At 44.4% G+C, this 13,055-nt stretch overlaps 1 protein-coding gene across 1 annotated transcript in view; it reads left to right on the top strand.

The window, feature by feature from the left end:
• The window catches only part of LOC146817971 (chitin synthase chs-2-like), a 504,051-nt gene that overhangs the window by 468,799 nt on the left and 22,197 nt on the right, over positions 1-13,055 (top strand). The window contains exons 14-15 of the mRNA XM_085609725.1: positions 850-902; positions 11,253-11,317. Coding sequence (XP_085465851.1) covers positions 850-902; positions 11,253-11,317 — 118 coding nt within the window. The remainder of the gene's footprint in view (positions 1-849; positions 903-11,252; positions 11,318-13,055) is intronic.

Below are 13,055 nucleotides of genomic sequence, written 5' to 3'. Positions count from 1 at the left end.
ACCATGTGGAGGAGCCAACATGTGTGCATTATTGCACGGCTTGAGTATTGAAATACAGTGCAAAAATGACTGAACAAAATTAATGTTTCAAGCATAAAAGGCACAGAACAAATAATATCTTATTGGTTATATATATGTAACAAAAAGGTTCATAACACTTTCATATTATAACTTTACAATATGCTGCACAGCACCCGTTCTGCTCTACAAAATAGCTTAAGGACATTGGCAAAAATAATACCTCTGGCTAAACAGTTTTAGGGCCCCAAAAGCGAGAGCTATTGTCTATGCCAATGCTTGCTTTTTCTCATGTGTAGTAGATCTTGGCACTCATCTCAAAGTAAAATAGAATCGTGTCAGAGGACTCGCGTGTTATATTTAAGCACCATGCCCAAACACCTGTTTTTTACAAAATGCTAATGCAATGTAAGTCTTCTACCGTTTGTTTTCTGCTATAATTTCAATATTGTTGACGTGTTTCCCAGTAAAATTGCAAATTATTTTTAAAACAGTCTGGTACATTGATACTAAAGCCATGTTCATCGTACTCAGTTGCCTGGTAACTTGTCAGTATGTCAGGCATTAATGCCTGCATGTACAAATGCAGTTTGCATGCATTAGAGCATCAAAGCCAGACTTATTGGAGTTGCCAATGCCTGTTAATATTATGATATTAATAAAGGACTGTGCTTTTCCCAGTGTTTTCAATTTCTGAGAATAAGTAGACTGGAAACTCCTTGTGTGAAACTGGAATTGGTAAATTAACCCATAGTGAATGTAAAATGCAGTGCCTGAAATCTTTGTTGTGAGATTGTTTTATAAAAACTTCGTATCTATGTTTCATTTCAGTCGAGAAACAAAGGCTGCCAATTTACAGGAAAATCCTATTCAACCCAAAGAAAGTAAGTGCTTCAGTCCTTATGCAAAAGTGTGTGTTAAAAATGTGTAATTCTGTCAGGTGCTAAACCACCTCTGACAATGTCATTTCTTCATGTAAAACAAACATAATGAAAGGCTGTTTTGAACCTGAATTAACTGTACACAACTCTACGGTACACGGAATATAGGGTGTTACCGTTTTGACGTTACCGTTTTGCAGTGGCAAATTCCAAAGTGGTATGCAACAGAAGTGGGCACCAAAGAATAACTTTGAGGTTCGTTATCAGTTGCTCACAAAATTCAAAACCAATCTCTCCGACGTTTGCCTTTTTCGGAAACAAATTAGGAATAATGTGCAGTAAAACGTTTACTGTATTTTTTTCTGCATTGTGTCCAGTACAATTACCGCCCTCCTTTAGCTGATGGCAATATGTATGACTTGTTAGGTTTGACTTGTTGCCATTAAGGCCAGACGAGGTATAGATAGTTTCCCTAGAACTGGTCCTGAAAGGCGAACCTCTAACCGGCGCTATGCTTAAAAACCAACTGACGTCCAGTGCTTAATTCATGACAGTGGTTGCAGATGGGGGGGCTCCGGGCCTTATTTCTGGGGACCAGTTTCACCAAACTGACACATAGAGAGAGAAAGGCAGAAAAGGGAAAAAAACGACGGAACAAAATGATCGGAAAGCAATGACAATAGGAGGAAAAGAACCTGCGAAAGCGAAATAAAAGATGCAGGAAGTGTAGGAAGGAGGCATAAAGTAGAGAAAAGTCGCGGCATGTAAATCAGCAGCAACCCCGGTCCATGGATTTATTTTTTAACAAATGATGTTAGACACAGTGAAGAAAAAAATAATCTTCCACAAGCTTTCCATAAAAAACACCCTCTCTGCCACAATACAAGGATGTTAAGAAAATGTGACACACTGTCTCAAGGGACTAGAATCTCGAGGAAGGAAGCTGTGTGCACTGCCATTTCTCATTTCAGCACCCCTGGTTGGCTCAGCACCCAGATGTTGCAGATGATGGTGGTAGCAGCAACATGCAAGAGCCCAGTAGTGAGTGAAAGACTATCTTTCCATCTTAGCCAGACCACCCTAAGAAAACACCTACAAAGAACAAGAACAGTCCAAATGAAACTCACAGCAATAACATAGAAGAAAGACACAAAAACAAGAATGAAATACAAGTTTGAATGACGGGATTTATTGGGAAAGACACTACAAAGTGTGTGCAATATCTGAGAGCTTTTGAAAGTCATTTGTGACCATGTTTCCATGATGCAAATTCTACCTGAAGTATGTATTAAAATCAGCAAATGTTAAAACAGTTATACCATTGGACATAACATAACATGGGACCATTCACAGTGTCGACCATCTTTAAAAGAAAAAAAAGCTTAGAGATTACATGGGTCATGTAATGCTTAATGGTCAGATAAATTTGGTAAGCTGTTTGTTACAATACAAAGGTGCCTTAGGACTTGATTTAGAGATTGTCAGATGGGGCACTCCCTCACAAATGTGAAAAATATCTCATACACCTTATGATAAGTGCATTATATTCCTTGGCACTTGTAAAGGGGCAAACGGATATCTGTCATGTTTCTGACAGAGTATCCGTCCCCCAAACTTTAAATTGAGCCATTAATCTAATATGACTATCCTTAATAAGAGATCGTAAACACACAAAGGCTCATGAATATTTCAATTTGGCTATATCTATGTTTAATGCAGAACAATTATGGGCCTTACCCCTCTCACAGTCTGCATTTAATAGAGTTATAAATGGGAGTAGTGAAAAAATGTGATCATTATTGGATAGAGAGACACTGGTGGAAAGATCCTACGCGTGGATGGTGATTGCAACAAATGCCAGGGGCTACTAATAAGCTGACTAAGATTGGGTTTTAATTAGGGCACTACCTCTCTTGATTTCTATGGGAGGGTTTTGCAGTACCAGTGGTTCGCCATGTGTGGTGCTCGATTTACTTAGTTTCTGAGCTGGAGTAATTTACTACTGTTTTGAGTCCTTTATTGGCAGCACTGCTTTACAAGGGCTGTTTGTGAAAGGAATGGGCTTAATCATTTCTGGGTGGGTACAAATCCCTACCTAAACCCCTCCCTATCCGTCTTTTGACCCCTCCTTACTCCTACCTAAACCCCTCCCCTTTAGTAGTAAGTATTCCCCATATTCCAGAGACTCCCCCATGTGTCCCCCACATTTACCCCTAAAACGTATACTTACAGTTAGGGCGGCGATATCTGCACAGAAAAAGATAAGTGAGGCGGAGGCAGAAACTCCTCATGTAGGTTTGTGAATAGCATTTTGTAAAATGTTTGTGATACTCTTGTAGTACAACCAGACGTACTACAAAATGCAGTTTGTGAATTGTCCCGAAGTGTCAATTTCAGGTTGCAATGGCATCAGAACAATGAAAAATGCAGAATATGCTATTCCTATTTACACTCCAGGTAAACAACACTTGTGTACCTAGGTGGAATACTGGTCGGTGAAAATATTTAAATTCTGTAGCAAGGGCCCTGACCACCAACAAGGGAGACATGCTTCATCATTGGGCAGCTCTTCGTTGGGCCGGCGCTGGAATGTCCAACAGGGGCTTTTTGCCAGAGTTATTTTACTTATCTGGCTGTTAATGAAGTTTACTTGAATATGAAAGGTTTTTTATGAACATGTTGATTGGTGAGGAAAGTGGAAATTAAATTAACTAAGGAACCCTACCATAATTAATTATTATTTTGGCCATATGATGATGCAACACACCACCCTTGTTGGTGGGTGAGGGCTCTTGCTCCAAAGTTTAAATATTTTCACTGACCTGCATTCCACCTAGGTAAACCAGTGTTGTTTTCCTGGAGTGTAAATAGGAACAGCATATTTAGCATGTCTTTATAGTATTGGGAGTGTGTACGCTGGACCTTCATTACTCAATGTCCCTCCAATTGTTGATAATCAGAGCAGTGAAGCATGTACACATAGTCTACACACCTCTAAGCCTGCAGTACACTGATTATATCCACATTACATACAAGCAGTCATCACAATGACCACCCTTGTTGCATTCTAATCATACCTTGAAGTAATGGAATGTTGTGGCATGTACACTGTAACAGACACACCATTTTAATGTTTCCTTAAAACTGTTGACACTATCTTATCAGATAATGTAAAAAATAGTTAGTTACTCAAATACAGTTCTGTCAAGTGGCAAGATCGAGCATGAGGAGACATGATGCCTTCCTAAATAGATTCAAGGATATAGATCTGCTCCCTAAAATTGAGAGAGTGAATTCTCAGAGAAACAAGCAGCACAAATTTGGCTCATAATGAGCCCTCTTTTATGATAATGTATACAGTGAAAACCACAGTCAATACACAGTGAACAAAGTGTTACCTAAAGTCAAAAAAGAGAGAGTGCATGGGAGAGGATATGGCGTAAAGGCTAATGTGGCTGACTTTGAAGCTGGGGAATTGGGTTCGACTCTCGGCAGGAGGCTCAACATCCGGTGATTTTGGGCAAATCACTTAGGGCTTGATTTAGATTTCAGCAGATGGGTTACTCCATCACGTTAGTGATGGATATCCCGCCTGATGAAGTATAAATCCTGTAGGATATTATGGGATTAATATTTTGGCTGACGGGATATCCGTCACCGTTGTGATGGAGTAACCAGTCCGCCGAAATCTAAATCAGGCTCTTAATCTCGCCATGCCTAAAAATGAATGTGTCCATCTGTAATGCAACTGGTACTCATGTAAAGCGCTCCAATACCTTTGGGTCAGGTCCTGCTATATAAAACTGCAAAGTAAAATCACAGTAAAGAATAAAAAGCAATAACACCTACAACCATTACCTAAATGAATAATAATTAGTCCCCTACCGACCTAATGTCATCGAATTTCGCTACACACACAAAACAATGAAAACTGATTAAATAAATAGGCTCACTGAGCACCAGACAAGAAGAACCTTGAACACTTATATTTGCGGGGGAAAGGTTCCTCCAGAGTTCGCCAAAAACGATATTTTATCACAAAACATTTCATTTGTGCACATTTTGATGTGTGTGGAGAGAGAAGAAATTAAAATAAAGAGCTACGTTCAGAAATGGAATTGATGCCTAGTTCGGGCCAATTTAATGAAACCCAGATATGTTGTGTGCAAAACCATTCAGAACCACAAATAATGATTTTTATCATTTAGAAATATCTCAGATAACCATTGCGTCATGAGCATGCACAGAGGTACAAGGAGATCGAAGAGATGCCTTGGCTATTAGACGACATTACACCACCAGCTGTCGACCCAACTACACCCGCCCGCAGAGGAAAGAGCAAGAGGCACAACCCCTTAAACCATCTCTGCAGCCAAGTAGGACCAGCATGTGACACAGACACACTTGTGCGACTTGGACCAAATGACGCTGGTCACGCAGAAGCAGCAGCTTTGTGCCCTACATTACATAGGGCAGCATGTAGGTAATCTGACCTCTGCTGTCAAGAAATAAATCAGTTGCATCAAAGCCCAATTTCACAACAAGGATGAAGGAATGAATGACATTGAGCGGGCAGTTTGCTGAAAAGATGTGTGTCTTCCCGCCTCCCACGCACTAGTGCCAACCAGCCACACAACAGGCATGTGCATCAATCAGTTGGCTGATTCCAGTATTGTCCTCAGTCTGATAGGTGTGGACGTCCATGTGTATCTTGCTAGAAGAAGCTCTGACATTTGGCAGGGATTACTAGTAGTCAGCACAGCAATAGGCCTTTTGATACTCTCAGTGTCCACCAACTCACCCGACTACCACCACTACTGGCAGTGAGACCTCTAGTGTGGTCAATGTAGCTGCATTCATTTTCCCTACCACCAGAGCAGAGATATTGATGACTATGATGTGAGGTCCACCGAATATTGCTGGAAGAGGCAATAATCCCATTGTAGATAGGATCATACGACAACTTCAGCGAGCCAGCAGAAAACAGAACCACATCACCCACCACTGCCGAGGAACCAATCCTCACCTCTCGGGCACCCGCGTCCATCTAACTCATCCCCTCAACCATGAAGAAGACGCACTCAGGAGCCCCAACGAACCCCTGCTCCGCTCACATCTTCCACAGGGCCGCCTCAGTCATTGCACCCAAACTAGGACTAACAATCAACTCCTCCCTCTTATCCAGCATCTGCCCAGATGACTGGAAGCGTGCAGAGGTGAAACCCTTCCTCAAGAAACCAACGGCCGACCCAACTGACCTGAAGAACTACCGGACCATCTCTCTCCTCCCCTTCACAGCCAAAGTAACCGAAAGACTTGTGAACACCCAGCTGACTGCCTTAATCGAAGAAAACTCCATCCTAGACGCATCCCATTCTGGCTTCCGCAGCAACCACAGCACGAAGACCGCCCTCCTCGCCGCCACCGACGACATCCGCATGCTTCTAGACCAGGGACACACCGCAGCCCTCATCCTCCTAGACCTCTCCGCAGCCTTCGACACCGTCGCACGCTAGCCGCCAGAATCCACAACGCAGGAATACAGGGATCCGCCCTCGACTGGATCCAATCTTTCCTCTCCAGCAGAACCCAGAGAATCAGACTCCCCCCTTCCTCTCTGACCCCACTGACGTCATCTATGGAGTACCTCAGGGATCTTCACTAAGCCTGACGCTCTTCAACAGCTACATGGCCCCCTGAGGAAATTCGAATTTCGATCGTGATCGTATCGACCCGCCATTTTGTGCTCCGCCGCCATTTTGTGTTGCCCTCACTCAGGCAGCACGGTGAACAAAGTCTTTTCTGCTTTTTCTGCAGCATCGTGTCGACATAAGCCTTCTGCCTCTATTTACAAAGCTGGTGTTAGGACTGGCCGAGTACACTAATCCCTGTCTGGTTTTTCTAATCCCTGTCTTAACTATCTGTTGGTTCACACTATTCTCTTCTGACTTTATCTTATCGTCTGGCCTTCGCTGTCCTCTGCTCATATTCTCTCGTTTCACAACTGTCCTCCAAAACACACAAACGTATCCCGCCACCTGCAAGTCAGCTACAAGTCAGTTAATGAATTAGCTCGTGGGGAGGGATGACAAACACAGTTGGAGGAGAGGCTTCTTCAGGTTACTCGATACTTTGTTTTCCATTTCTTTCTAGTGGCTCCGACTTATTTTCGAACTATTCTTATTGGTTCTTGTTATGTGTTTTAGGTGTGTTCTTAGTTAATGTATATGTCACCTATGTACTATATAAGATTGTGCGCCACGGAGTGAAGTGGCAGTCTCCTGAGAACATAGCGTGTGTACTTCTAGGACAACTGTACTAGCTGCAGCTAATAAAATCTGATCTTTTACGCCGACAGAGTGTCCCCGTGTCTCTGTTAGCTGAAGCAGGAGAATCCATGAGATTAAGGCGTACCCTGCGCCGCCAGACCCAATTGGTTCTGGTTCTTCACCCATCGCCGCCATCGTCAGACAGCAGGGGCTCAGCGTCGTATCCTATGCCAACGACACACAACTCATCCTCTCCCTCACCAAGAACCCAGAAATCACCAGACTCAGCTTCCAGGAAGGACTGAGAAACGTAGCCGCCTGGATGAAGGACAACTGCCTAAAACTCAACTCCGAGAAGACCGAGGTACTCATCCTCGGACCCTGCACCTCTGCCTGGGACAACACCTGGTGGCACTCTGCCCTCGGGATCCCACCCACCCCGACGGACCATGCTCGGAACCTCGGCATAATCCTCAACTCCTCCCTCTCCATGAACCGCCAGATCAACGCCGTCGCGTCCACCAGCTTCAACTGCCTCCACATCCTCCACAAGAGCTTCAAATGGATCCTACCCGACTGCAGAAAGACTGTCACCCACCCACTCATAACCAGCAGACTAGACTACGGCAACGCTCTCTACACCAGAATCAACAAAAACGTTCTACACAAACTCCAAACCATTCAGAACGCCGCAGCCAGGCTCATTCTAGGGACACCACACCACGAACATATTACCCAACACCTTAGAAGCCTCCACTGGCCCCCCGTCGGGAAGAGGATCACCTTCAAACTCCTCACCCTCACCTACAAATCCCTTAACAACATCGGACCCAAATACCTCAACGACTGAGTTTGTTTCCACGTACCCAAGAGGAACCTCTGCTCCGCTGACCTCTCCCTGGCAGAGGTCCCCCACATCCGCAGAAACATAACCGGCGGGAGAGCCTTCTCCTACATCGCAGCCAAATCCTGGAACGAGCTCCCGGTCGACATCAGACACTCCCCAACCCTCCACACGTTCAGGAAGGACCTCAAGACCTGGCTCTTCGACTGACCTGGAGCTGCTCCCCCCAGCGCCTTGAGACCCTCACAGGTGAGTAGCTCACTCTATAAACCACTGATTGATTGATTGATTGATTGATTGATTGATTGATCATATGCTGATATTGGCTAAGTTTATTGCAAACATCATATGGCTTTTTGCATAATTCTAGTACAGATATCTACTTTGACTTAATTTCAATAGTTGCTGTTTTAGTACCTGCTGGAAAATATACAAGCAGTAATACGCACAACTAATGACTTGTTTCTAGTACGAGCGGTTAGCGTCATCACTAAAGAAATAGACAAGACAGAACGTCACCTCTCACTAGGGTTAGGAGCGGTGGCGGGCGGGATAGCTAGTGATGGCAATGAGTCAGTAACATTAGGGAATGTACAATTGGAGGGGGTAAATTACTCTGGGGGCACTGAAGGGCGGGCCCCTCAAAATACACCAGAAATAGAACTTAATACACAATCTGATCCCCCACCTACACCTGAGATTGATAAAGCCTTTATTTTATTTTTTATCTTTAGAATTTCCTGGAAACTCTTGGAAGTTGAATATAATTACCTACATTCCACACAGTGGAGTTTGATTTGGGCCACAGACCTGTGAGTTTGTTTTTTGCCCACACTGAATTATAGCAAAACCAAAGGGGATGATGGACGGAGTGTTGAACATTGCAAGCACTCAACCCCAGTCAACTGATCTGGGTTTAATCCATCATAATTCTTTAGCTCACTCCGCCAACCCAGTTCAGACATGGCCATATGCAAATCAGTCTGACCCTGTGACTCATGGGAACAGTCCAGCCCGAACTGCCAAGCCATGTCTTCCCTGGACCGGAAACAAGCATCCTGGGACCGGTTTCTGGCTGATCAGCTGTCATCAGCCAGGCTAGCCTAAATCCAGTGGCAAAATGAGCAAGGGACCCACGTCTGGGCATACCATGCCAACTTAGGGCAAAGAAAGCAAAACCAAGGGGGATGATGGACGGAGTGTTGAACATTGCAAGCACTCAACCCCTGTCAACTGATCTGGGTTTAATCCATCATCATTCTTTAGCTCACTCCGCCACCCCAGTTCAGACATGGCCATATGCAAATCTGTCTGACCCTGTGCCTCATGGGAACAGCCCAGCCCGAACTGTCAAGCCATGTCTTCCCTGGACCGCAAACAAGCATCCTGGGACCAGTTTCTGGCTGATCAGCTGTCATCAGTCAGGCTAGCCTAAATCCAGTGGCAAACTGAGCAAGGGACCCACGTCTGGGCATACCATGCCAACTTAGGGCAAAGAAAGCAAAACCAAGGGGGATGATGGACGGAGTGTTGAACATTGCAAGCAATCACCCCCAGTCAACTGATCTGGGTTTAATCCATCATCATTCTTTAGCTCACTCCGCCACCCCAGTTCAGACATGGCCATATGCAAATCAGTCTGATCCTGTGCCTCATGGGAACAGTCCAGCCCGAACTGCCAAGCCATGTCTTCCCTGGACCGGAAACAGGCATCCTGGGACCGATTTCTGGCTAATTAGCCGTCATCATCCAGGCTAGCTTGAATCCAGTGGCAAAGTGAGCAAGGGACCCACATCAGGGCATACCCTACCAAATTAGGGTGAACAAAGCAAAACCAAAGGGGATGATGGACGGAGTGTTGAACATTGCAAGCACTCAATCCCAGTCAACTGATCTGGGTTTAATCTATCAACATTCTTTAGCTAACTCCGCCACCCCAGTTCAGACATTGCCATATGCAAATCAGTCTGACCGTGTGCCTCATGGGAGCAGTTCAGCCCTAACTGCCAAGCCATGTCTTCCCTGGACCGGAAACAAGCATCCTGGGACCGGTTTCTGGATAATCAGCCGTCATCAGCCAGGCTAGCTTAAATCCAGTGGCAAAGTGAGCAAGGGACCCACGTCTGGGCATACCCTGCCAATTTAGGGCGAACAAAGCAAAACCAAAGGGGATTATGGACGGAGTGTTGAACATTGCAAGCACTCACCCCCAGTCAACTGATCTGGGTTTAATCCATCATCATTATTTAGCTCACTCCGCCACCCCAGTTCAGACAAGGCCATATGCAAATCTGTCTCACCCTGTGCCTCATGGGAACAGTCCAGCCCGAACTGTCAAGCCATATCTTCCCTGGACCGCAAACAAGCATCCTGGGACCGGTTTCTGGCTGATCAGCTGTCATCAGCCAGGCTAGCCTAAATCCAGTGGCAAACTGAGCAAGGGACCCACGTCTGGGCATACCATGCCAACTTAGGGCAAAGAAAGCAAAACCAAGGGGGATGATGGACGGAGTGTTGAACATTGCAAGCACTCACCCCCAGTCAACTGATCTGGGTTTAACCCATCATCATTCTTTAGCTCACTCCGCCACCCCAGTTCAGACATGGCCATATGCAAAAGAATGATGGATTTAACTCAGATCTCTTGACTGGACGTGAATGTTTTGATTTGTTCTGCATTCCGTCCATCAATTGTGTGTCTTTTGCTTTCTCGCCCTAAGTGTGCCGGGTATGCCCAGACGTTGATCCCAGTCTCACTGTGCCACTGGATTCAAGCTATCCTGGCTGAAGAGGGGTGAAAACCTGAAACCGGTCCCAGGATGCTTGTTTCCGGTCCAGGAAGGACCTGGCATTGTAGTTCGGGCTGGACTGTTCCCATGAGGCACAGGGTCAAGACTGATTTGCATATGGCCAGGTCTACACTGGGGTGGCATGGTGAGCAAAAGAATGATGAATTTAACCCAGATCTCGTGACTGGGAGTGAATGTTTTGATTTGTTCTGCATTCCGTCCATCAATTGTGTGTCTTTTGCTTTCTCGCCCTAAGTGTGCCGGGTATGCCCAGACGTTGATCCCGGTCACACTGTGCCATTGGATTCAAGCTATCCTGGCTGAAGAGGGGTGAAACCCTAAAACCGATCCCAGGATGCTTGTTTCTGGTCCAGGAAGGACCTGGCATTGCAGTTGCAACTCCTCTGAAAACAGTATATTTTAATTATCATTTGTGGTATTTTGTCTTTAGGTTGGATTGGGCAACTCAACCAGAAGTCAAGACACAGTCTATTTCAGGAAAAGAAACTTTCTGATGTGAGTACCCATATGTTCATATTTGCTTGGCGTTTTGTAAATGCAAATTGTAAAAATGACTATATCAAAAAATAACAGGGTCAGGTTAGGTAGACTGTTGTAGCACACAGGTAATGTTTAATGTTTACTCTTAGTGGAATGTCAGGAGGTTGGGAGGTAGGAATGTGACAGAGAAGAATTCTAGGAATGTGGGGGTGTAAGGATTCTGATGGGTACAGTTAGTGGATGGGAGAGTCGGTGCCAGGTTGGTGGATGTTAAGCTGTCTTTCTACTGCATGATTAAATCTTTTGGAATCACCCTGGGTCGTGTATGTATTTCCCACACAAACTGGCGACGAGGATGGGTAGAAAGGCGAAAGGCAGCACTCACTTAAATGTTTCCTGGTGTTCACCAGTGTTCATCAAATTTCTCCTGGTGCTCACCAACCACAATCACGCAGTGTCAACCTTCAAAGATCAGTATAAAGTCCTTTTGACTATGAGCTTGGCAAAGGTGATGTGATGCTGTCATTACTATCCCTGTTTGGGAATTTTTCAAGGCTCATTGCAGCATGAGTGTCAGAAGAGGTGTGCCCAGAGAAAGGCTGCATGCACTTCGCAGCTGTCTCTTCGAATTAGCCAGCATGTCATAGGAGGTTTGCGCAAGTTTGAGGGCATGAGCGAGGGGTCAGAGGTAAACGTCATCATGTACCGTCACGGTCTCCTTAGTGGCCTTCCTGGATTGGGCTAAATTTGACACCCAAACTAATCGAAATGGTGTTCTCGCTCACATGCCTGCATCTACGTTGACAAGCACACCTGAACTTTTTATTGCTGGCATTTCTGTTGTGCTTGTGCATCTACATCCACGGTGACAGGCACACCTGAATTTATATGACTGACAGTTTTTGATTATTGAGCAACTGCATTTAAGGAGACAGGTACACCTGAAGATTTAATTGGTCTTAAAAGAAACTATGTCATGAGGTACTTGCGGTAGTGTGTAGTATAAAGGTGATGACTTTCACAATACATTTTGGGTCAATTAGAATTTAGTTTTCTATACTTTGCATTTTTTATAAGTGTTTTGGTGTTGTTTTGTTTTGGATTATTTCCTTAAATACCAGTTTTGAATGATATATTAACAATGGCTAATATTGCAGCTACATCTCACTTCCGTCTAGCTGCTGGGGAACCAAAAATGGAATGAGAATTATGGTACCCCATGTTTTAACTTATGTGGAGATTTTAGGGGATGAAGATTGTTCTGCAAAAAGGAAACTATCTTTGCTAAAGCATTTCTTAGGTGGGGTAGGTTTAAAGGAATTCAATAATCTTCCCTCTTTGGAGGGTGCAACAGATATGAATGTTTTTGACCAAGCCATTAAAAGAATGAGTATCCACTTTGGAAGAAAGAGCAATACAGTAATGGAAAGGTTTAAATTGTATTCATGTGCACAAAAGGAGGAGGACTCAATTGACGATTATGTATCTGTGCTACAAACATTAGTAGGATTATGTGCATTTGAAACGATAACCTATGAACAAGCGTTGAGAGACCAAATAATGCTGATGACAAAAAGCATACAAATCCAGGAAAGACTATGGGCTGGTACAGAATCCTCTTTAAGTGCAGTTATTAATATTGCAAAGGGAGTTGAAGAGTCTCAGAAGTTTGTAAATGAGATCAGAAGCCAGAATGTCAAAATCCAGGATACCAATTCTGAAGTTTATATAGCTATATGTCAGATGACTCCAA

The sequence above is a fragment of the Triturus cristatus genome, chromosome 6 (assembly GCF_964204655.1).
Source record: "Triturus cristatus chromosome 6, aTriCri1.1, whole genome shotgun sequence".
NCBI lineage: Eukaryota > Metazoa > Chordata > Amphibia > Caudata > Salamandridae > Triturus > Triturus cristatus.
Note: the sequence above shows the minus strand (reverse complement) of the source record. Positions and strands in the feature narration are given on the sequence as shown.